Source organism: Fukomys damarensis, unplaced genomic scaffold, assembly GCF_012274545.1.
Source record: "Fukomys damarensis isolate Sample0158 unplaced genomic scaffold, DMR_v1.0_HiC HiC_scaffold_10, whole genome shotgun sequence".
In the NCBI taxonomy this organism is placed as follows: domain Eukaryota; kingdom Metazoa; phylum Chordata; class Mammalia; order Rodentia; family Bathyergidae; genus Fukomys; species Fukomys damarensis.
The window spans coordinates 15,713,706-15,740,657 of NW_022900922.1; the positions used below are offsets into that span (position 1 = coordinate 15,713,706).

Here is a 26,952-nt window from a genome sequence, read left to right on the forward strand (position 1 = left end):
TCCCAGCACTTTGGGAGGCTTAAAGCAGGGGGGCTGAAAGTGCAATCTAGGCACTTTATCAACTTAGTGAGACCATGTCACAAAATTAAAAATTCAAAAAAGGTCTGAAGATGTCTTCTTGTATCATTTTACTCCTAAGCTTCTCTGTTAGAAGGCATTTAAGGCTTAATGATAAGTTTCATATTTTCACATTAAGCTCTTGGTTCTGAAAATAACTTTGTTACTTTGAAAAGCCTTATATCTGAAGAAAGCCTTATAAAGCCTTATATCTGGACCTTTGTTATGAAATCAACTTGTTAATCTGTTGTTCCTCCATTGTTAGTGCCCTAGATTCAATCTCCAGTACCAAAACAAAATAAAGCAAAATTACCCTCAAACCCACGCCTTCCTAATTTTTAAAATTATAAATGACATTTATATAATACTCTTCAAAATCCAATCAATGCTATTTTCCTTCAAAATTATAAATAAAGATATAAAAATTGAATTTTCCATGGAAAACAAATGTAAAGATAACGCCTTCATAGATCTTTAGTACTTTTTCAATACAGTAAGTCAGAAAATAATGCACCTATCTAGTCACAACTATTATCTAGACTGAATTATACTTTTATATTCTAAAAGGGGAATGTGTTTGCTTCAGCTGCAAATATATTAAAATTAGAATGATATTCTAAAAGGAGAATATTCTCATTCCTGAAAGTGTCAGAGACCACTGGATAAAATAATATCAAGTAGATAAAATAATGTACGTTTTAAGGCAAATGTTCCCTTAGCAACTCAAATTTTTGTTTTAAATAAAGCACAGGACCAAGTCTGTAGAGAAGAGAACACAACTTTTCCTGTCTCAGGTTAATATCTTCACAAACCAAGAAGTTACCTGATGAAATGCATCAGGGTCTCCAGGATTGAAGAGTGAGGGGAGCTTTTCCTCTAGTCCTTTTGCTATTTCTGGCCAGACAGAGTTTACCAAGAAGTCATACCCAGGAACAGTGGTGCCCTTTTCACTGAAAGAGAAGAGAAAAATCTCAGTCAAGTTCACCATAATCTTCTATACAAAGGGAATTTCCAGTGTTACTTCTATTTCTACCGTACTAAAAAGTGCTCAGCCTAAAACTTAAAGGCCAGCTGTGTCAATTTGCTTATTTCTATACACAAGGTGCTACTGCACTCCTGGATCTCAGTGTCATTTTGAATCTGACAATTGTCATGGAACCCAACTCCCACACCAGCGTCAAAGATAAGGCAAAGTCATTGCATGATGTTGGCACTGCCCTACGTTTACAAAGGCTGCTGCCCAAATACTCTACCACAGGAGAAGCAACCTGTGTTCAAGCCTGACACCAGCAGAGATCTGCAAATGATGCAAGCTTTCCATTACTAAAGCTTCATACTTATTACCCTACCTTAAGGATTATTTTCAGTTCTAAATTTCTACAGTTTTTATACAAATCTTGATACCAAAAAAAACCCAAAAAACAGATTAATGTGTTTTGTGTATATACTTTGTTTTGCCATTTTTAAACACTGAATGTTGGATTTCCTTTTTCTTTTCTTTTTTTTTTGAGACAGGGTTTCACTATATAGTTCAGGCTGGCTTTGAACTATGTAGCCCAGGATGGCCCTGAACTTGCAGCACTCCTCCTGCCTCAGCCTCCTGAGTGCTGGGATTGCAGGTTTGCACCACCATGCCAGGTGGGACGATTCAAAAACATAGCACTAAGACAAAAGCATGCACTTCAGAATCAGCAAACCTGAGTTCACATGAAACTCCCCAGTGCTTTTTTTGTCCTAAAAATGGACAAGAGAATACCACCAACTTCAAACAGTCGTCAAGAAGACTAGCCTTTCTAAAGCAATTAGGACAAACAATAGGGATTAGTAATATTTACACAAAGCCCTATAAGTAGCATCTAGGCAATTATCTCCTGGGACTGCCCACTCTACTGTGTGCTGAATAAAGTAATTTTACAGATCCTTAGGACTTCTATAATAAAGTTTATTTAGAAAATAATATACTTATGTATTTACAACTGTATCTAGACAAAATATTTTAAGATAATTTTCTTTAAAGGTAGTGAGAAATCTAATTTTAGTCTTCTGGGAGTTGTATAGCTAAGCTGTCATATCACCTTGGGACTTAAAATTCCAGTAGGTATTAAAATAAATTCTAAAAAGGTTTTATAATTTTCCTGTTCAGCAGAAGTTATCCAGACAGGTCCTCAAGGAAGCACTATTTCTGTTCAGGAGTAGCTTTCAATGGTCTTATTAAGGCTTCACCTGAACAATGAGGAAAACTACAGAGGAGCAGGAGGAATGGGAAAATGCCCCCACCCAAACCCCGGTGTACCAAATTCAGTGGGTTATCAGACTTTCTGTCAGGAGGAGGGGGCTATAAGGCATCTAGAGAGGAACTGAGGACTTAGATACAATAGTATAATCAACACCAAATAATGAATCTCTGCATTCATAAAGTAAATGTCTAAAAACCCCTCTCCAAACATAAGACCTGCAAGATTAACAGGTGACACTGTGGCTGACAAGAGCAAGCTTCTAGATCCTGAATGTTTGCAGAGGGCAAAGATAGGAAAAGACAAAGGAAACACGGAGCATTAGGAACTAGAAGTAAGGTGAAAGTGAGGGAAGGCAGGGACACACAAAACCCACACAGAACTGTGACGGGGTGGAGTACAACCAGAAAGCAACCTGGCCAGGGATGACTTAAGAGTGCTCAACTGTCTGAGGCCTCTGCCACACTGAGAACTGTTGACAACTTCCAGAGCACTGAAACTTGACATCTGAGTACCAACTTGAGCTTTGTCAAACCTAATTACTAAAAAAAAAAAAAAAAAAAAAAAAAAAAAAAAAATCTAATTTCTAGATGCTGCACAACTGGGGCATATTTAATCTTGTACTGTAACTTCTACTATTCTTATTTCCAAATCCAACTAGATCCTGATTACCAAGCTAAAGAGTCAAAATAAGGCTTCATCTACAATGATACAGGAACACAGAGGGTACTTCAAGGCTCAAGCAGAATATTAATCATTCTGAATACTGTATTTTCTTCAAGAAATTTAAGACCAAGTAAGTTACTTGTTCTGCGAACTCAGAGTCCTGATTTCCCTTCCTTTCACTGAAAATGCCTTAACTCTTTCATTCTGCAAACCCTACTGGGCATTGATGTTTTCAAGAAATGTGTCACAAGGTGAGGAAGAGCAGGCCAGGGAGGAGGTAACCCTCTGTTAGATGAAGTTTGGTCCACAGTTCTGGACACAATTAGTGATGAACATCAGGATAAAGCACTGAATTGGCACTGACACAGGAGGATACAGAATCATGGAAGTAACGTAACTGTGACTGGACAGTGGATTCGGTAAGAAGTTCAGAAGAGGAACAAGGACAGGCACTGCATTCAAAGATAAAGCATTAGGCTCAGGCTCTTTAGTGTGGCAAGCGGATAGCACCTGCTTCACAGGTCCAGCAGGGGAGCAAGGAGAGGCGAGGCTCTCCAGGGACCTGCCGCCCATGGGAGCCAGGCAGTGCCAAAATGTGGAGCTGAGGTTGAGGGGCGTCGTGTCAGAGCCGCAGGGGTTACCTTGAGACGGCTCCTCCTGTGACTTCCCGGAGAAGGCAACAGTGGTGGGGAACAAAGTCCAGGAGCTTGTTATACATGACCTGAAGGCCGTTGGGGAGGGACTCAACAAAGTGCTCGACAATTACCTAGGAAAGGGAATAGCATTTTTAAAAGAAGCATTTAGAAGAAATATAGACAATATACTAGAGAAAAAAAAAAAAACATAAACAAACTTAGAAATATACTTCTTCAGCAGGGCAAGGTGGCACATACCTTAAATCATAGTATTCTGGGAGACTGAGGGAGGAGTAGTGCAAGTTCAAGCCTAGCTTAGTCAACTAAATGAAAAATAAGATAAAAACCAGCAAAATAAATAAAATAAAAACTAGCCAAAAAAAGAAAGAAAGAAAAGGAAAGGAAAGGAAAAGGAAAAGGGAAGGGGAAGGGGGAGGGAGGAGAGGAAAGGGAAAGGAAAAGGAAAGGAAAGTTTGGGGACATAGCTTAATGTGAAAGCCCTGGGTTCATCCCCAGGACTATAAAAAACCGAACTGAAAGGAAACAAAACAAAACAAAACAAAAAGCATTCCTCATGGCCAATGTCCTCCCCAACTAGCATGTTTTCTAAACAGCAAAATAAAAATCAGGACACATATGAAACTAGCTCCAAAGTCTGGCTGCACAGTTCTGACAGTGGGGGAGATGCAAGCTAGCTCAGACACTGACCAGGGCAGATCAACACTCACATTCAGCTGCTTCCAGATGGGCCTGAACAGAGATTGTACCTTTACAGAAATGACATAAGTCAAGAGCACAGGGTTCCCTACCACACCCCTCACTGCTTTGACCCTGGACTACTTCCCTATCATCATTCAGACAAGGGCAGATGTCAGACACAGAAAGATGGAAGAAAATATATTTTATTGTATTTTAGTTTTTAGTCCTAAGGTTGCCAGTCAACAGATGATATACCACAGGGTAAGTATATAAGTTTAAATAAAATGGAGCTATGATTTATTTAATATGCCACAAACTTCTAGTATTTCTTTAACATATCAGATTCAGTTCAATGGAGGAAAAGGGCATAAATAGTAACTAAAATATTTTTATTGATTGATAAATAATTTGAACAATTTCTCTTTTTCCTTTCCCAAAGACAGCTATGGAACACAGTAAGATACCAACATTGGAAATTTAAGATCATTTTAGTAATCCTAGTAAGGACACATTTAATCCCCCCATTTCATTTTTATGGAATTCACTTTACCCCTTTAAAAAATTAAATATTTTTCATCTAGAAGTCACAGGAGTTTCTCTGTACACTTCTTATTGGACAGAATGACAGGGCTGGATAAACATCTCCCAGCACCAAAGACAGGCCTCATGACTTCTAGTTCACCCCCAGGAAATGCTGCTTTTGCACATCAGAACTTTCGCTGTGTGTACGCAGCTTCATGAGGTGTATCCTGCCCTCTGGCTGTGCTGGCAAAGCATACTGACTCCTACGCTTTACCTGTATCCTAATGGGTAGCCAAGGGTCAGCCTCTAATTTGCTATTAAAGCCATTCATCTCTGAATACTGCCCCTTCACCTTCCTGCTCTAAGACTCTCCCAAATTTCTCAAGAGCTGGACCCAATGTCACCCATTCCCTGAAGGTGTGTGGATGCACACTGCTGTTTCCATTCACACCCTTTCTGTGCGCAAAGCTCTTTGCGCCACCTAATACATGGCAGCACTGTCATGTTTCCTTGGTTTACTCCACCCACAAGGCAGTGTACAAAGTTTTCTAACAATTTTACTGGGTTTTAAGTTACATATGCATAATAGACTAAAGATGGACTGGACATATACCTTGCTGGGCAAAACTCTTTCCCTGAAGTGAAGACCATACTTGAGTTACGGATCAGACACACAACTGTGCCCATGGACACTATTCTTGCAGCTGGCCGTGTAGTATCTAGAACCTCCCAGGAAGGCTTCAGGTGCACACCCCCAACTCCCACCAACCAAGCAGAGAATGAAATGAGAGCAGCTACCTAGCACACAAACCTCATCTACGTAGGGTTTCACCAGCACCTGGCCCACCAAGGCCTCAGCATCCCTCGTCTTGTCAATGGTGGCGTAAGTGCGCAGGCAGTGTCTCACAATGTCCACACTGGAGGTCTGCAGGCCTTCCAGCAAGAGGCCCTCCAGGGACTGTTGCAGCATGGCTGTGATGCCAGCTATGCGCTGTGGGAACAAATGGAAAGCAACTTCTGAAACTCAATAGCGTCTCACCCAAAGAGAGAGTAGGTTACATTTCTGGAGTAACGAGTCTCTCCCACTCCCCATAACCTCTATAAATAGATCTCTGAGTCATCATGAAAGAATTGACAGAATTACAGGATAAGAAAAATCAAATTTCCCCTGAAGCTATGGATATCTCTTTGATAAACATTACAGATTTCAAGCCTAGTCAAAGCCTTAGAAAAATTAAATCTGACTGCACTATACATCAAATTATATAAAATTCAGGAATGAAAGTTGTCCTATAATTTAAAACATGTGGCTGAGTCCACACATGTACAACGTGCAACAATTAGGAAGCAGGGGCCCAGAAAACAAAACTGAAAAATTCAAGGCTAGCTTCAAATCTCTGTAGACCCAAAATTAGTATCAGGTGTGTTATTAGATCAAACTATAATTATTTTTCAAGTTCCCCAAAGTGCACAGGAAAGCTCCAGACAGCACTCACGGGTCGCACTATGTCCAGGAGAGGCATGCCCTTGCTCTGCACCGCATGGAACTGCAGCTGGTTGAACTCTGTGGCGATTCTCTCCAGGACCTGTCCAGTCAGGAGTGGGCTGCACGGGATGACAATCAGAGAATTCAGTTCTGCAGGTATTTACTTCCTAGAGAGCAAGGGGTTGGTTCACACCCATCATGTCCAGCTTTTCCAGAGTGTGCTTTTCCACAGCTACCTGTCACAAGGTCAAGGTCAGTCTTCTGTGCCACAAGCCCACCTCGTTCCAGGAGCTTTTGGTACTCAAAACGTGCTGGCTGGCCTCAAGCCACGAGCCCAGTAGAAGCAGGGCTGTCTGGATAGAGTGCCCACATGCTGGACCCCCTCCTTGATCCCGACTTCCCTTCTCTCTTCTTCCTCCTCTCTCCATTCACCCTTGAATCCTCTCTTACTTCTCTACCTGCTCATTCACTCTTCTAAAATGCAGTGACAGCTTGGCATTTGTTAACTGGTTACAGGAGAGCTAAGATGTACCAAAAACGGTGAGTACCAAACGATTTTGGCTGAAAAGGGTGGCAAGTCATGAGGCAATGAACACTGACATGTTCTAGCTTGTGTGTTAAGTACCAAGACAAAATTTTTACATAAAAATGAGTCAAGTACTAAGTTTCAAAGCAGTTGAGTACCACAGTCTGACTTACCTCTAACATTTCTAAAACACTAGTTATGTCATGTCCAAAATAAGACTAGCTCTCCAATAGAAATAAATATAATTCTCAAAATAGGTTTACATTTAAACAGTAGTAGCTTATTTAAGAATTATTCCAAACAGTCTACATGCTTGGAGTTGTAGAGAAGATAGCCATTGTGTATCTGCCGCCAAGTGGAATAAATGCACCTTCCCCTAAAATGCATTATGAAGCACAACCACCACTCAAGTGGAAGTGAAGCAGCAAAGGAGAGAAATATAAAAGCATCTCTCCTGGACAAGTCCATGAATAATGGAATGCCCACAGCATACAGACATGGGAGATGCCATATACAGACACCAGTGTCCACACAGTCCTGTGTTTAGTTCAAAGGGACAGGAGAGCAGCTGCCCAGTGTGACTCTATCTGGAATGTTCTCAGCTCTCCCCTGAGGAGGCTGGGGTGGATGTATTATTCATAATATATGTTTCCTGCCTAACAGACAGGTGTTGACTCTGTACTATCATGCCCTGGTTAGCTTCTCTACCATCAAATTGGCCCATCTGAATTAAAGAAAAGCCCCTGAAGTCAACGCAGACCAAGGAGGGCACAGAGCCTGCTACTTTGAATAGAGACATTCCAAAGGAACAGCACAGACACAAATGGCCACTCCTCAGAGTGCGTGATGTCTGACCTCTCAGGTCCCTACCAGCTTGACCCTGGATGTAATGAGCAAGATCTGGCCCCCAAATCAGGGATCTCACAATCTGATGGGAAAAGCACCCAAGTTGACTGCAACTCTGGTCCCACAGGGAAGATCCCTGGCAGACCTGGAGGCTGGATGGGCAGCATGAAGACAAGCACTCATGGGAAGAGGTCAGGGAGGATTTCTCAGAGGGGGCAGGCCTGCAGTCAAGTTTTATACAAGTTCACTTCTGTAGTGTCTTGTGTGCACATTCTAAGAATGAACTAAGTAGGATAGAGTTAAAGAAAGCGGGAGGGATAAACAGCATCCAGCAGAAAAGGCTAAATTTTACAAAACCTACAGTGTTTCAAAACTTGCTTTTTTCCCCTCTAACTAGCATACTGTTTTGAACAATCACCTTTCCATACTTGAAGCATATTGTGAGCTGGATTTGGAATTTGATGGGCCTAGAAGAAGTGAATGTGAAAGGAAGGTGGCCACCTATAACTGGCATTGTACCAATGCACCAATTAGCAATGGTCACAGCAGCCAGGGAGCCACTTTGGTCAAGGATGTAGGAGAACTGGTAAAGAGCGAGCCACTGGGGAGGTCAATATTTAAGCAATGAATAAGAAGTGAGATGTGATCAGGCAAATTTGTAGGACCACCTGCAGCTGCAGCGAGGGCACTGAGGTCAGCCAGGAGCCATACTGAGAAGGGAATGAAGAGGAGTAGACAGCTATCTCCCAACCTGAGTGGCACCCCAGCGGCAAACACTCCAGGACCTGCCTAGGAAGAGAACCACTGGATACTCTAGGAGCTGGGGCAATGCAGCGACCATTTCCTAGGTAAGAAACAAGAAAGCAGAGTGAGACATTTTTGCCAGTGGCAAAAGGCAAAAGATGGGTAAAGAACACAATGAGTTCAGTTCTCATCCAGAGCAATGCATGATGCCTACAGCACAGCAGGAGACTGGTGGTCAGAATGACTCATGCCTGAGGCTAGAGATGCTTGTATGGAAAGAAGGGTCAGCATCCCAGGGTGGTCAGGACTGTGAGGTTGGACAAGGTTGCCCAGAGATGCCAGTAATGAATGAAGCACTGACAAGAGCACCCAAGGAGAGCCTACAGTCAACCAAAGGGATATGGCTGGAACCAGCAAGACTGGAAGGAGATCAGGACACTGCATAAAGGATGCTGTTGAGAGTGTAACAAAGGCATGGTAGCTAAGGACAACCTGGACTCCAATGGCCCCCACTGAAGAGATGGATGATGACTAACAAGTGCAGATGCAGGAAAAAACATGAACATGGAGGGCTGAAGAAACAGACACCAGGGACTGACCACTCACAAACACATCCTCCTCATGAGAAGAAGCAGAGACTTAGCAAGGGTGGGTTACCTTCCCTGTGGACGCTTCACTTCTTAATCTAGAGATATCTGGGGCATAGTGTCTCTAATGTGCCCCTGAATCTAAAATTTCAGGCACTAGCTAGCAATGCCCAGAAAGTTCAAACCTGCATGGAGAGGTCCTGAAATGCACTCTCACATCACAGTGGCAAACTCAGGCAGAGAACAGCGATAACTTGGCTCAGTCCACCCAGTGAGCCTGCTATATTAACCTGGGTTCCTCTACTGCACTGACTCTGCTCATGTTTGTATAATTGAGGCCACTTATTCCTTAATCTCCTACCCACCTGGTTGATTTTAAGATTCACAGGAGGCGGGGAGTAAGACAATTCTAGTCTAACAAAGGAAATGGTAATTTGTTTCTTAGTTCAACAGCTTTCCCTCTGCAATTTGTAATTTTCAACTAAATATGAACTGTACTATTTCTTAATGATAAAATGTAAGTGCATTCTAAAGCTCTAGACATATCAATGATAATACTTGGGACCTGCTGAAAAAGCCTGAGGTAAATGCTGTTCCCACACCTGGCAGATCAGTAAGGACTTTGCTGAAGCACAGGCAAGGCCACCCAAAGTTAAAATCTTTCACGGAATAACACTCTCTCTCACTCCTGGAAAGAAGTGAATGGGAACTATGGCCAAGAAACACACAGGGTCTCTAACAGCATACAGTGAGTATCATGTCATGCAGTATATTTTTCTTGAGTTATTTTAAAAAATACTAAGCCAAGATGTGAATTCCAGGTCAGGCTCAACTACACAGTGAGACCCTGTCTCAACACCCGCCCCCAAAATACTAAGCCAGACTTTTAGTCTAGGTATGAGGTATTTCGTGAAAATACTTACCTGCTTGCTTCTAATACAGATGTTTCTTTAGAAGTTTGAGAGTTTAAGATCTTTTCAATTTTCTCAACTGATCGAATAACTTGTATAAGCCTCAATACACACATCTATAAAGATGGAAGTTAAGCCAAAAAATGTTATCATGATGTTTAACCAACTATCTTTCTTACTCAAAAGAAATAGAAATATAAACCCAAAGTTAACATAAAGTATTTTACATTTTACTATTTCTACATCATTCTAAATCAAGAGTGCAATTCCTAATTTTCAATTTCTAGAACAAGCATATCCCAACAGTGTATCCTAAGTATATAGTTAAAACAATACACATTATTACTTTCTTATTCTGCATTCTTATTCCTTCTTACCTCCCTCATTATAATGAGCCTTTCTTTTGACTCTACATTATCTGCTTGAGACTGCTTTTTTGTGTTTTAATTTTAACTTCCAATCATATTTATACTCTCCAGTTACATGAGCACATATTCACGAATACACAAGTGTTCATGCATGAAGACACTACACAATACACAACAGTATCTATTATCAAAGAATCTGAGAAGCATTATAACAAAAAGATACAGTTATTCACTAAACAGTCACTAAGCATTGTTATGAAGCAAGTCATTCTTCCAGACACAGGGAACAGATGAATAAACAAGTAATCCCGCTTTTCATCATGGTCATGGTCTCTTCTGGAATGCATTATGTCGTGGGTCTGGAGAAAAGCTGCGAAGAGATCTATACAGGAGAACCAGTCAGAAGGTCTCCAAAACAGGCCTCTGCCCTGTGAGATTTTTTAAATGTATGGTAAATTATAAATTTAGAAAGCACTAGGCAGAACACAGGCTAGAGTGAAGATCCTGAATTCTAAGGCCAATTCTGCCATTATGCAGTTCTGATTATAAAAAATCAGATAATAAAACTAAAACACAGGACCACTATATAGTCCAGGAAGTACATGCCGAGAAATATAATGGGGACAAAGGCAGCACCTTCTTCCCCAGAAGCTCCTTCCACTCTGAATGTCTTCTCTACAGGAGGCTGCAAAAATGACATGCTGGCTAACCTTTAAAGTGCTTTACTATCAGTCATTACTGCTTCTTCCTTTGAAAAACTGAGGAATTTTAATCTAGCAAACACTTGGTACCTCTGAAATTGTCTTCTTACCCCCATGACTAACAGGACTGAAAAGGGTAAGCACGAGGAGGGTATTAGCTGGGATGTAACATATTTCCTTAAAAATATTAATACTATTATGAGCAAATTCAAGCATAAGAAGAATATGCAATTTTATCTGCCATTTAAGAAATTAATTATTTTTCCTCACCTCTCTTATTCCCAGGACTTTAATCAGTCTAGGCATAAGAAGAGCTGAATGCAGCCCATACCAGCCCTTCTGAGCTACTGACAAGACACATCATGCTCCTCCCCACAAAGGTCCCAGGAAGGGTAAGGCCACTTGTCTAGAGTGCTGGTCGCTACAAGGTGCTAGAGCAAGTCAAAACTTTAAATGGAGAATACCACAGAATACCTTTTTTTTCCTAATGTCCTCTTGCTTAGACATTCGTTCATCTACTGCCCGAATTCCTTCACTGACAGATGATCTAAGACTCTTTAAAAGAATAAAAAAAAAAAAATGGACTGTAAAAATTATTTTGTAACATTGCAAAATTTACACATTTAATTCAATTCTGCAGGACCTAATAACAATGGACCAGTATCATGCAGATACTGGTAAAAGTACAAAGTATTAGACATAACTGTCATGGTATTTCTCATGAGTCAGAGGCATACTAACATGTAAAGCCAAGGCCATGCAGAATTCACTGCCAGAAGAAAAATACTTCTACACAGATATCCTAGGTAGTTAAAAAACAGAAACCTGAGTCAATGCATAGGGCACAAAGTGGACCCTGAAAGTCTGTGGAATCTGACAAAGTGAAACGAGGATATTCTTAGTAGAAGAAAGGGAAAGTAAAGTAAGACACACACATACACATTGGGGGACACCACAGGCTTTCATTTGGAGAGAAGTAGAAATCAAGAAGGAAGGTTAACTTAGGAAAGCTTTGCCCAGATAAGGTCTTTGGACTGATTCTACACATTTTAAACATCTTAGATGATGATAAAAATGTTTTTGGAAATTTAGGAATCAAGTCAAGAACAGGCTGCCAAGACAAAAGGAGGAAAAACACGCCCAGAAGCTGATGAAGCAAGCCAAGAATGGATAATCAGGAATCAGGGCCAAAATGATGGTAATGGAACATCTAGAAGAACTGGACAAATCACAAATTCTACAGAAAAGTGAGTTCATTCATTAAACAAACATTACAAAACAACAGCTATTGTGCAAGCCAGCAAGGGTATAATGAAGGAAAGACAGCAACAGTCGTTTCTCTCAGTGATCTCAGAATCTCACGTGGATTTAGGAGACGGGAGGTCAAAAAAGAAGAGAAGATGTATGTATGGCTAACATGCTAAGTAAAGAGGTAGCTCTATAAAAAGCTGTGAGAAAAGGGGGGAGCAGGCAGGTGGCAAGGTAAAACTAGGGCCAGGATTCATCAGAGCAGGCCACAGGCAGAGCAGAAGTCAGGAGAATGATTCATCTGCTGGAGAGTTTACAGAAGCACACAGGGTTGAAGACTACGGCTCAGGAAATATCCCACCCTCAAGGCTGGGCAGAGGCATGTGAAATTCACAGTGAAGCACAAAAACCAGTCCCTTCCATCCCAGAAAAAAGTACTTTGTTGACTTTTTAAAAAATCAAACAAAATGGAGATATTCAGAACTGCTTGCTAGAAGACAGTGCTCCGGACTTATCTCCACACAAGTTCTTTCTAACTGCCCTCCTATGGATGACTGACACGAATGTCTGTTCTAACTTTTAGCACTTCAGGCTGGGGATTTAGCTCAGTGGTTCGGTGGCCTGCCTTGCAAGCGCAAGGACCCGAGTTCAATCCCTGGTACCAAAAAAAAAAAAAAAAATTTAGCACTTCACATTCATGTCACACACTCAGGCACTGTGATGGGGCTAACACACAAGACTGTGCAACATCTGGTTGTGATACACGCAGGCTATGATGGGGTAATACATCAAGCATGTGACACCTCAACAGTGCCAGGGCACTTGGAAGTCAGGGCCCTGACACAGACCAGGGGTGGATGGGTGGGCAGGACAGGGTACCACAGTGCTGTGCAGGGAAGGATGCCAAAACTCCCCCTTTTAATGCTCTTTCCAATGGAGTCCCTGTCCACAATGGCTCACAGGTGGGAAGTCTCATTCCCACAGCAGAAACAATCTCAGAGGAATGTCAGAATACTGTGTTTATTAGGTATCACATTAATTTTATATTAACCTTCAGCTGCCTTAGCATTTAAATAACTTGTATGGACTAGTCTAGGAACCTAACCACAGATAAAACATCATTTGGAAAAACACAAATGAAATTACAAATGCTTAACATAGTCCCACTGGCTTGAAACACCAGTAGTACGTGCAGGGCTGTCCCATTGGGCTTGTGCTAGTGGTGGTACAAATGGATCTAATCACTTTTATCAGTCTTTTTACTAATAAAATTAATAAAAAGTCTATAGGGCCGAGGATTTAGATCAGTGGTTCTGGTGCCTGCCTCACAAGTGCAAGGGCCTGAGTTTGAGCCCTGGTACCCCCCCAAAAAAAGACTATAAATGGACCAAGTCTAGTTAGTTGCTTGAATTTGAATAATTACTGCCCTAATATATCAATACTATTCATACCAATTTTAAAAATTATTACAATAATCAACAAATTTATTTCATTATAATAAACTTATTTATATCTGTGAATAGTTTATCAATAAGTATTTCTCTAAATGGCAAATGTGGAAATCTTACAAGTTCCCCATTGCTGGTGCATATAATGTACATTTTGTAACTGCTGCACCACACATTAACTATATTGCAATTTTTTTAAAAAAACATTTTAATGTTTTCCTTAAGTAACTGTAATATGACAACATCTGGTCTGCTAAATGAATGTCTTTCTTTGTATTATTATAACAAAGACATCCCCCAAGAAAAAATACAAATTGCCTGATGGGACAGTAAATTCAAATCAGAGCTGCTGTGAAGTTGTTAAAGTATATCCACTCATGAACTGGTGGTTACTATCAAGCTAAATTTTCAAACAGCCTTCTCATCCTATATTTTAACGCGCTGCCTTTAACAATCTATCAACTTAATTCAAACATGTTTCTTAGGTTGCAGCATACATTATGGTTACAATCATTTGACTATAAATTCAACATTTATTTACATCTTTTTTTAAGGCTAAGTCCTGTAATCACTGATCATTCAAAAAACAACAAATAGATTAAAGAAATTCTTCTGGGAGGAGGCAAATAAATCATATGTGCTTTACAGTGGACAGTTTAATATTATTTGGGTTACTTACCAGAACTTCTTCTCGTAACTGTCCTAAGGGCACAGAAAGCTGGTTGAGGGCTCTGTCCATACCAACCTAAAATCAAAAACCAACAAGCATAAATACATCACAATCAAAAGTGATTTAGAGTATCTATTTCATGATCAAGGTGGAACTAGACTGCTAAGACACATGGAAATCACAAAAATAAGAAAAGTTAAAGGGCTGGGGATTTAGCTCAGTGTTTTGGTGACCTGCCTTGTAAGCGCAAGGACCCAAGCTCAATCCCCAGTACAAAAAAAAAATTTTTTTTTAAAACCCCAAAAAAAAAAAAAAAAAAAAAAAAAAAAAGTTAAAACAAAAAAAAAGCCTTTTGCCTTTGGCTAAAATTATTTAATGACCAAAAACTTCTACCTGGAGGTAAATACTGTAAATCTATATAATAATTTATGGGGTTGACGGGAAACATTTAATGAATGAAATCTTGTCTAAATAATATAGCCTTTGAGAAAAATACTAATTAAACTGAATGGATATAACATTTTCCAGGTTTCTAATCCTAATGAAACATTTATCTGAGTTTCCTAAAGTATATTTCACCAAAAACAAACATGGCTCATTAATTTTAATGATTCTTAAAATCCTCATGGAGAGGGCTACTCTCTGTACTTCTTTGGACAAATACATTGAAAAGCAAAATAAAAAACACAAGAAGACTAAAGGACAAACTTGGGAAAGTGTTAAAATTCAAGCACTTCTAAACTACTTCTATCACAACTCTCATGCTCATAACCAATTATCCTTACATTTTATAAAACCACGCCTCCTGAAGATAAATACTGGTCTGTTCCCTCAACTCAGCTTTGGCTATCAGAAAGTAAATTAAACAATTCCTTGAGAACAGCTGACATTTACTCTTGCAAATTAGCATAAGCAGACTTTCTAGTATATACTTAATAAAAAGCAAACAAAGAACTACTGTGCTACCACCACCTTCATTCTTCACTAATACTTGGTTCTTACTCAAAAATAAGCAATGCATTTTACATGAGCAAGAATTAAAAGTTTAATTCTATTAATGGGACTGGTGATCACTTCAAATTTCTAGAGGAAAATCAACTAAAAGGTTTGTAAAAACTGCACTTTTAAAGAATCAGCATGCATGTGGGTGAGGTGATAGGCAGGGCTACAGGTCAAGCTCACCAGGTTGGTGGAGAGGTTGACAAAGTCCGCATAGTCTTTGTTGATAAGCTCAACCATGGCTGTCTTCAGCAGCTTATAGTACAGCTCCAGGTCATCTCTCAGCTCTTCCAGCGGCACCCGCTTCCGGCAGTCAGACACAAAATGATCCACATCAAAGTCTTCCTACAGAGTTAACCAGGAAAGGAAGAACCATTGCAATGACATCACAGTTACATATAAACAAAGGAGGAAAGGAAGAGAGAGCAAGGCCATTGCAGTTCCTCATACAGCCACACTGGTGGACAAAACCTCCCTGGCCACATGGGTAACAAGATGTTCACCACTCCCCACAGGCACAGAGTCCTGCTGAGGTCCCTTTCTACATGGAATTTATTTTTCCCATTTCAGGCAGATCCTTGTCAAAATAGGAATAGCTCCTCCTTTAATTTTATAAGTAATATGTTTAATATAAAACTTTGAAGCAATGAAGATTTTACACAAAAGATGGGAATAAAAAACCAACCATACTTTCATGCTTTAGAAATAAGCACTATTTAGTTTTCACAATTTAACACTGTGCATCAGTTTCTTGCACACCTTTTTCTACACACATGTATACATACGCTAGCATGCCCCCCCACAACCTAAAATGCCTGTATAAACCGCTTCTAACCTGGCAACAGTACAACTTGACTGTCATTTCATAAACATCTACATCTGTGTTAACACTGCACATGAATGGTAAGTGATACACCAGAAGAGATGTTCAGAGGCAAGCTTAATTCCACACACAGATGTCAGATTCTGCTCTCTGCTCTATGGCGTGCTAATGCTCCAAGCAGGCTACCCACTTACAGCTAGCAGCTGATCGTCTACCTCACCTCCACTCTGACTCCTATTAGGTAAATAGGACCAAGAGTCAGCTATGATGGTTATCAAACTTAAGGCCATATGAACATATTACGATGATATAACTCATTAAACATTTTATCAAACAAGAAAAATGTAAATGAAAAAAGTTTTTAGGGAAACTATGGAAGATGCTTTGAAAAGACCTGAAAATCTCTGTTGAGTTGGACATGGGTGAGATAAACCTGGGGGCAGGGGAGTGGGAGAATTGTACAAATCCAGAAAGACCCCAGTCTCTAGAAATGTCTTCAGGCTCTCAAGTGACACAGAGAAACAAAATGAAAATGTAATCAGATCAATTTTTCAGGTACACGAATCTGGCTCCATATCAGTGAGGAATAAACATACACACATTTTAAAAAACAAACTATTATGGTTTATATTCACCATTTCTTCAGGCACTTGCTAACCTCAAATATCTGCTGTGATTATATCAGGTAAGAGGACTTTTTATCAAGTCACAATTTTCTAGCCACCTGTGAAAAGACCATTTGCAGTTTTATCTGGAACCAGAATCGGCCTAGACACTTTGTTTCCTGAGGTACCTAGATGACACCAGATATTCACCTGCCATCATGTGTTACTACTAAGAGGACTCAGCCTGCAACCCCAGCCTAGGTATAATCAAGTATGTGACTCTCAGCAAGACTACTTTGCCTGACTCAGCTAAATACTGTTTCAAGTTCAGTCTACATTATAACCCAGATCCAGTGAACAAATGCTACTGGCTAATATTAGTACAGTGAACCCTTGATTTACAAACTCAATTGGTTCCCGAGGGCTAGTTGTAACTCAAGTTGGTTGTAAGTCAAAACAGCTGAAATCTGTATGTTTACCTGGGTATATGCTATAAATAATGAGGCAGAAGAATATTTCATTAATCTAATTAGCCCAAATTGTTTGTCTGGCAAGCCGGTTTTAACTTAAGGGTTCACTGTACTCAACTCGACACATATTTATTTTGATATAAACAAATCTTGCATAGAAAAAGAACTAAGTTACTTAGAGCATCTCTGAATTCTGCATTCAGCAGCTTTTACTGTGACAACCCCAAACATACAGTGGCTTATAACACTTATTTCACTTAATATAAATAATTCTACTTTATGTTGTAGATTCATTAAATAATTAAACATAATCTAAAACATATTTATAGTCAAATGATTTTTGAAAAGGATGGCAAGACTATTCAGTGGGGAAATAGAATGGATATCTATATGCAAGAGAATGAAAATGAACACTGATCTCACACCATACACAAAACTTTAACTAAAAATAAGAGCTAAAAGCCAGGTGTGGTGACAAACACCTGTAATCCCAGCACTCAGGAGGCTGAGGCTGGAGGATTCCTATAAGTTCAAGGCCACCCGGGGCCATGGTGAGCTCAAAGATAGCCTGAACCACAGAGCAATACCTTGTCTCAAAAGAAAAAAAAAAAAAAAAAAAAAAAAGGCACGCTAAAACTATAACTCTCTTAGAATGGTGGAAATCTGCACAATATTGGATTAGGCAATAGTTTCTTAAATATGTCACCAAAAGCACAGTCAAAGAAACAATTAATAAATGGACCCTAAATCTTTTTATATGTCTAAGCACACTATTAAAAAAGTAAAAAGACAACCCACATAATGGACAAGAACATTTGCAAATCATGCATCTGTCAAAAGACTAACATCAAGAATATACAAAGGATTCCTGCAACTGAACAACAAAAAGACAACCCAATTTAAAAATGAGAAAAGGGTTTAAATAAACATTTCTCCAAAGAAGATAAAAAATAGCCAATAAGCATACAAATGACTCTCAACATCATTAATCATCAGAGAATTGAAATTCAAAACCATAATGAGGTACCACCTCATATCCATTACAACAGAGTAATTTTAAAAAGGGCTTAGGGGAGGAAATCAGAAAATAATTGTTGGTGAGGACGTAGAAAAACTGAAATCCTTATTGCAAGTTCAAGCTCAGGCTGGGCAAATTAGAACTTTAGTGAGATCTTTTCTCCAAAGAAAAAAGAGCAAAAAAGGCTGAGGATATAGCTCAGTGTGGAGGTCTTGTGTTCAACCTCTAGTACTGTAAGGGAAAAGAAAAAAGAAAAAGAAAAGAAAGAAAAAAAAAACCAAACAAAACAAAACTAGAACCCTCACACTGCTGGTGAGAATGTAAAATGGTGCAGCCACTGTGGAGAAGTTTGGCTGTTTCTCTATTTCCGAGAAATATACCTAAAAAGAGATAAAAATGGATGTTCATGCAAAAACTTACATGTGACTGTTCACAGCAGTATTATTTCTAATAGCTACAAAGAGGAAACAACTCAAATGTCCATCAACTGATAAACAGATAGATAAAATGCGGTCTATCCATATAGTGGAGTACTGCTCAACTATAAAAAGGAATAAAGTATATTAAATGCCACCACATGGAGGTCCCGCTAATAAGAGAAATCATACATAGATCACATGATCCCATTTATATGAAATGCCCAGAATGGGCAAATTCATGAGTACAGAAACAAATGGTGCCAGGGAAGAGAGGTACTAATAGATATAAGGTTTCTTTTTGGAATAATGAAAACGTTCTAGAATTAGAAAGTGATGAGCCTGGCATGGTGGCACATGCCTGTAATCTCAGCACTCAGGAGGCTGAGGCAGAAGAATCGCTGTGAGTTTGAGACCAGCCTGAGCTACATAGTGAGTTCCAGATCAGTCTCAACTACACAGTGAGACCCTGTCTCAAAAAACAAAAAAAAAAACCAAAAAAAAAAGTAAGTGATGTTTGTTGAAAAACAGCATAAATATACTGAAAAACTACTGAATGCACATGGTAAAATGTTGAATTTTATGATAAAGATTTATATCTTTTTTAAAAATTTAAAAATCAAGTAAAATGTTCACATATATTAAACTTTCTAAGAATAATCAGAAAGTTGGAGTCGATATTAGACAAAGCAGAATGCAGAGCAAGGAAAATTATTAAAGATAAAGAGGAGTATTGCATTATAATAAAGGAGTCAGTTCTCCAAGAAGAAATAATAATTCTTAATATGTATGTGTCTAACAACAAATCACACCTGCATCAGAAATGGACAGACTTCCCAAGTAGAAAACCCTAAGGAAAGGGCTGGTGTTGGCAGCACTACTGACCACCTAGATAAACTGAACATTTGTACTTCATCCAACAGCAGCAGGATATACCTTCTTCAAGCTCACATGCAATATTCACCATGACCTGCCATGATCTGGGCCACAAAACAAATCTTAACAAGTTTTTTTTTTTTTTTTTTTTTTTTTTGAGACAGGGTCTCACCATGTAGCCCAGGATGGCCTTGAACTCGCAGCAATCCTCCTGCCTCTAAACACATTTTAAAAAATAAAAACCAAACAAATTATGGCCCCACACCAAGTAGAATTAGACTAGATATAAGGATCAGAATACTTCTGGAAAACTTCAACATATTTGGAGATTATCACTTCTACATCACACATAAGAATATTCTTTCAAGAAATAGTATTTTAGGGGGCTGAGGATTTAGTTCAGTGGTTCTGCCACCTGCCTTGCAAGCACAAGGACACAAGTTCAATCCCTGGTACCAAAAAAAAAAAGTATTTTCAATTAATGAAAATAAAAGTACAACTTAGCAAATTTTGTGGGTGCAGCAAAAACATTGCTTAAAAGGAAAAAGTATCAAATGCAAGTATTAAAAAGATTAAAAGCAATCATCTAAGCTTCTACCTTAGAGAACTAGAAAAACAGCAAATTAAATCTAAAATTCTTGCTATTAAGGCAGTGGGACTGCAAAAGAACAAAGATTGATACAGCAGAACAGGGAGCCAGAAAGAGATCTTCTGTTAGTAATAGTAAGGTCTTCTTTGACAAGAGAAATAAGGCAACACAATGGAGAAAATACAGACTCTTCAACAAATGGTGTGGGAACAACCAGGTATTCACATGTGAAAAATGAAAACAAAGGCTTTTAAAATCTTTCTTAAAAATTAACTCACAATGGAACAGACCTAAATTTAAAATATAAATCTTCCAGAAGATAACAAAAGAAAATCTAAGTAGGGGAGGGGGGGTGAAAGGAGGGTAGGGACAAGGGGAAAAAAATGAGAACCAAGACCTGCCATGTAAAGGTACAAGATCCCAGTAATGAATGTAACTGTACTGTATACCTAGAATATACCAATAAACTCAATAAAAAGAAAAAGAAAATCTAAGTAAACTTCACTTTGGCAATGACTCTTTAAGACACAACACCAGAATCACAATTCATGAAAGAAAATATTGATAAACTGGACTTCATCAGAATTAGAAACTTCTACTCTACAAAAGACATTGCTAAGAGAAAATATCTGTAAAATACAGTTCTAACAAAAGCCTTGAATCCAAAATATATGAAGAAACATTAAAACAATCAGAAAACATTCAGTCAATATGAAAAGCAGCAAGGGCGTTTCACAAAAATTTAAAAATAGAATTACCTTGTGATTCAGCAACTCTGCTACTGGGTATTTATCAAAAGAAATAAAACCACTTTCTCAAAGAGGTATTTGCACTCCATGTTAACTGCAGCATTATTCACCACAGCTAAGATAGAAAACAACCCAACTGTCTACCACCAGATGAACACATGAAGAAAATGTGGTATACATCCAACAGGTAAGAAGGGAGTCGTGGGGCAACAAAACTGATGAACTTGGAGGACATTATGCTAAGTGAAATAAGACAGACATACAAATACTGTATGAGCTAATATACTGACTATAAAATGCTGAATTCATTTAAACAAAGAGGGTAGGTAGAATGGTGCTCATCAGGGGCTGGTAGTGAAAGGTAGGTATAATGAGGAAATACGGTAAAATGGTACAGACTTTCAATTATTAATAAACTTTAGAGATCTAATGTATAGCATAACTATGGTTACTAATAATATATATACTTGAAATCTGCCACATTTCATTTCACAATGATGCATACAATTTTTATTTGCCTCAAAGCTGGGGGCCAATAAGATAGCAAATAACATAATTTAAAAATGGGCAAAAGTTCTGAAAGATGCTCAACATGACATGCTGTAAGGAAAACGCAAATTTAAATAATAAGACAGCACTACACACCAAATGCTGGCAAGGATGTGGAGCAACAGGAACGCATTCATTGCTGGTGGAAATATAAGATGGTACAGCCACTTTGGAATTCAGCTTTGCAGTTCCTTACAAAACTAAACCCAGCCTTACCAACTGTGCCCTTTGTAGTTACCCAAGTGAGCTGAAAATGTATGTCCACATTAAAACCTGCACATAAAGGTTTACAGTATTTTATTCTAATTGCTGAAATCTGAAAGCAGTCATGACCTCCTTCAATAGGTGGATGAAAGAACTAACTGGTAAATCCATATAATGGAACATTATTCAGCAATAAAATGAAATGAGGCAGGAGGATTGTGAGTTTGAGTGCAATCTGAGCAAAGAGCAACTTAGCAAGCTCTTGTCTCAAAATAAATAAGTAAATGAATGAATGTAACTAGGGATACAGCTCACTGCAAAGACTCAGCTTCCAGTACTGCTCCCCCCACACACCATATGAGTAAAAGACAAAGACATGGAAGAATCCCAAATGTATTTCTAAGTGAAAGAAGCCAATCTGAAAAGACTACTGTCTAATTCCATCTAATGACACCCCAGAAATGACAAAGCTACAGAAACTCCAAAAGAATTAGGAATGGGGGAATGCACAGATTGAGCAGTGACCTTTAAGGCAGTAACATTACTCTGCATGATGCTTTAATGGTGAACACATGACATGCATTTGTATAAGTCCAGAAATGTACAACAAAAAAATTCAATCAGTATTACTTGAATATTTTCCAAGTACTTCAGGTAATACTCTAAATAATGCTGTGGGAACACTGCAATGAAAACAAACTCAATATGACTGTTCTCAAGGAGTATATATCTTTTTTTGGGGGGTACCAGGGATTGAACTCAGGTCGTTGCACTTGCAAGGCAGGCCACCAAACCGCTGAGCTAAATCCCCAGCCCTAGGAGTATATATCTTAATAACAGAAATGAGGAAAGAGGAAAAAACAAAAAACAAAAAAAAACCAGGTAATTAAATCAAAGTAACACTAATGAGCAGTAATAAAGTGCTAGAAAGAAAATAAGCGGGGACCCTGAATGTAGGTGACAAATGCTAATTTGGATGATGAAGGAAGACTCCTACAAAGTAACATCTGAACTGAGAAGAGGTGGCCATAGGAAAACTGTGGGAAAAGATCATACCAGAGGACAGCAGGTGTGCAAAAAACATCTTGGACCTCTCTCCTCCCATTCTTGTCCTCAATTAATCCTATGTCCAGGGTAGGTGGCACCACTGGAGCTTGGAGGCTGAAACCAGGGCTCCCCAAGTTCATTCCAAATCTACTACCAAGTACTTAGGCTTGAGGAATTAAAAATGTATGCTAGAGTGCACCATTATCTATGGACAGATGATCTTCTCTTGAAATAATGTATCAATTCTAAGAATTAAGTTTGACTGGATTAATCATTTTTGTTTCAAACCCTCTGTTCAGTATCACACCTGTATGACATATTTTTAAAAAGACAAAGAAATTTATATCCTGTCACATCCACTTAACGATGTGAGCTTTGTTCTAGCTGATTTCTTTCTCCTCCATCCCAATTTAACACTAATATAATCTATGCAGTGCTTTCAGCTTACCTTTTCAACTTAATGTCTTCAAATGCTGGACTCTGCATACAAAAAAAAGCCCCAGTCTGTGATTAATCTGTTTAGTCAAATGTTCAAAGAAATTTGATGTTAAATGCGGTTAAATTCATTTAAACAAAAAGATTTATTTATATCATGCTTCTTGCTACCTGATTTTGAAAAGAAAATCACAAGTAATAACTTAAAGATCTGTAAATTCAATATTTTACTCAAATGCTACATTTTACTCAAATGCTACATTTTACAATACTATATTGCCCCCAAGATGAGCTGGAGACTCAAAAGCAAAAATGGTCCAAAACAATTTTTTTGCAAAGAACTGCTTTTTACCAAGTGCCAATCAAATAAACTGTGTACTTCCATGAAGTGTAGTCTAATTTCCATCTAAATGGAGTTAGAATTTTTGTGGCAATCTCAAATATATTATTTCTGTCTTGAATTGAGGCTGAAGAGAATTTAGCCTTTTCATGACGAACCAGAGCCCACTGTGAACCTGTGAGGCAGGCTATCTGTTATGAAATGATTATGCTTCGTATCATAAATCGCTCAGCAACCCTGGACTGCATTGCTTTCAACCTTCTATCTGCTCTTCTGGGTGATCTGCTCCGTGCAGCCTATGTATAGGCAGGTCACACAGTTTCAAGTCACCTACCCATATAGCTCCTGATCTACAAACCCACATATTCAACTCCTTCACACTCCTTCTGGGATGTTTCTGAGGCACCTCAAACTCAGCATGTTCAAAACTGAACTGAGAGACAAAAAACAAACCTCCTCCTCCTCCTCAGAAGACAGAAAAAGGCCTGCTGGATTGACATCTAGCATTCTTTGGTGAGAAATGTGCAGTGGAATGATGGGCTAGAAGCCAGCGTGAGCTTGAGTGAAAGGGGAGAAGCATAATAGTGAGCATAAAATTGTGATATAAATGGAATAATCAGATAGGGGACTGAGCAGAAGACAGTTTCTGAAAGTTAGTGGGAAGGGGAAATGACAAGGTCTCATAAAGGAAGGCAAGGGCCCTGGAATCAGGTGTAAGGTAGCACTGGGAAGGTGTGGGGAAGACAGAATGACAAAGTGCTTGAAAGGCAAGGGCATGGGTGGCAGTGGGAAGGGATGATGGCAAGGGGGAATGACAAAGTCCCTTAAAGAAAGGAGAGGGCATTGAAGCCAGTGTAGCAGTGGCTACATCCCCAGTCTCTTTTTATTTTGAGACAGGGTGATCAGGAGAAAGGAAAGCCCCATGGCAGGCAAGGAGAAATGAGTACTGCATCATGAAGGAATGAGGTCATTATCAGCAAAGTGAAGACAGGCCCATCTGACAGCTTCTGTTTTTCTGTAAAAAGGGATGAAGTCACATGCTGAGACAGAGGAGAATGATGTGATCACAGTAGCACACCCAGGTACGTGGGTCCAACTTGTCCTTGTTAATACATCACCTTCTCCCTACCACCAATACTTTATATTGTATTTTGCCTGTCAACCCCTAAGTGTGAGCGGCCTCCTGCCTCCAGTCAGCGCCAGTGCAAGTGGCCACGTAAATTCCTGTTTTTACTTTAACTCCACAGTGAACCCTGCATTGAGCACAAAGCCCTCATATAGTATACAGGGCCGGCTCCAACTTGCAACCCCATGAGCCTCACCTACCTTTCTAGCCTTGTTCTGTACATTTTCCCACTCTCCAATCACTCCAGACTAAGTGCAGTTTCTGGATGCACATGTTCTTCCTCTCACCACCTCAAAAACCAAGCCATATCTCATTCATCCTGTCCCTTTATGTACACATTGCTGGCTGGCACATAACAGGTGATCAATAAGTGTCTGTTGACTGAATAAATAATTGCTGCCATTGCATTAGCAGTCTTTCAATCATCTGGCAAACTAATGACAGCAGTTTCCAGGCAAATGCCTGGATTCAATTAATCTCAACTCTCCTAATACATACCTGATATCCTACTCTTCTCACATGCAAAACAACCTATACCTATGCCATTGCAAAATGTGTTAAACAAGACACAAATGTATAAATGTGTGTGTGTGGGTGTGTATTTTTTTTTTGAGTCAGGGTCTTGCTATGCAGTTCAGGCTAGCTTTGAACTCACAGCATTCTCCTGCCTCGACTGCCTGCCTGAGTGCCGGGATTACAGGTGTGCACCAACCATGCTGGGCTTGTATAAATATAATCCTGGCAAGCAAGGACACTACACATCCTTTCTGCCACAAAACAATAACTTAGAAAATGTCCCTAAAGGAAATACAAACTTCAAACAACCTTTAACTTTTGGTTCCACTGACACAATCAACATTTTACACAGAACAACTGTTCTCTGTATTTTTTTCTAAATATGAAGTGTTCATGTTTACTAATTCCACAGCATATTCAGAGGTTTACAAGCCATTAAACTTGGAATTGTTGGCATTTCAGTCACTTTCCTATTTGCTCTGTTTTATGATTTGTTTGTTTTGATTACTACTTCCTGGAGCTGTGTTTAACAAAGGCATTCTGGCACCTCTGAGTGAGAAAGGTGGTGGGGCCAGTGACTTAGAAAGGATGCTGACAATGAGCCAGAAGGAGGCCTAACTCACAAGGTGGAAAAAGGGACTTTTCTGCACTTTTGAGATTCCTGAGTGAGAACAAGACTCTTGATCACTGCATATACCCTTCCTCCTGCAGTGCACTCTCTCCAATTGGAATCCTTAGATCCTCCTGTCTTCCTTTCAGGGTAGCTTTTACCCCGGAGGTAGATGAAAGGTGTCTCGGTGAACTGACTGTTCACTCTTTCAGGCAGGCATACCGTTCAAATTACACTTAATTACAGCATTTTAGCAGGAATATCTCTACATATACAGGTCTAGATAAATCCCCCCGTATGGTTTGGTTTGGGCACACGAGATAAGATACAATACACCCTTCCTTTCCTTTCTTTCAGCACTGGGGGTTGAATCCAGGGCCTTTGCACTGGATACATCCCCAATCCCTTTTTATTTTGAGACAGGGTCTAGGTAAATCCCTCAAGTTGGGCTCAAGCTTTCAGTCTTCCTACCTCGGGCTCCTAGAGTGGTGAAATTACAGGCTTGTGCCTGCCTTAACTATTTTAAAACAAAACAACAAAAAAAACCAAAATTTAAAAATGCACTGCAGAGATGCGATCTGAATACAAATATCAAAAGACAGAGGTCAATTAAACTAAAAGGTAAAATTACAACTTGATTTAAAAAGCCATCAAACAAGCTGAGTAAGACAAATTCACTTGTTCAACATTTTAGGTGTTTACTGAGCCTAAATGCCTCCATTTCTAATAACACTGAAACGAGCTACCGTTGCCAAAAATCCCAATCTTAAGAAGTTAAATATAAAGATATTTTTTGGATAGCTTAGGCTGAAGGGATACCTCAACTAGTTCTTCCTAGTTCAGACTTAAAACCTGGACATTTTCTAGGTTGTGACTAATCAACTTTTATTAGGGAAATGTTTTTAGTTTACATTTCCTTTCCATGAATCTAGATCCTATAATTATCTGGAAACCAATTTCAAGTTGGCTAAACTGTATAAGTAGGACAACTTTAAAAAAGATGAATGGGTGACTCTGCTGTACACCAACAAAGTGAGAAATACCAAACTTTCACACTTACATTCCAGTTTTCCACGAACGTCAGGCAGAAAAAGACAGAGCTTTTCCTGATCTGACCCCAGGCAGTGCGTGGAGCCCAGGGCGCGCTCACACCCTCCCTGAGCTGCGAGCACTGGTCACCCGGCGTGGCGACCGGACCGGACCGCGCGACCCCGGGCCAGGCAACCGCAGGG

The 26,952-nt window shown here is 39.4% G+C and overlaps 1 protein-coding gene across 2 annotated transcripts in view; it reads right to left on the minus strand.

Moving 5' to 3' along the window:
- The window catches only part of Cog2 (component of oligomeric golgi complex 2), a 44,472-nt gene that overhangs the window by 17,223 nt on the left and 297 nt on the right, over window positions 1–26,952 (minus strand). For both annotated transcript variants that reach the window (XM_033761859.1, XM_010621921.2), the window contains exons 2-9: window positions 15,531–15,692; window positions 14,358–14,423; window positions 11,457–11,537; window positions 9,926–10,029; window positions 6,310–6,418; window positions 5,625–5,804; window positions 3,599–3,723; window positions 881–1,007 (exon numbers count right to left, since the gene is read on the minus strand). In XM_033761859.1, coding sequence (XP_033617750.1) covers window positions 881–1,007; window positions 3,599–3,723; window positions 5,625–5,804; window positions 6,310–6,418; window positions 9,926–10,029; window positions 11,457–11,537; window positions 14,358–14,423; window positions 15,531–15,692 — 954 coding nt within the window. The remainder of the gene's footprint in view (window positions 1–880; window positions 1,008–3,598; window positions 3,724–5,624; window positions 5,805–6,309; window positions 6,419–9,925; window positions 10,030–11,456; window positions 11,538–14,357; window positions 14,424–15,530; window positions 15,693–26,952) is intronic.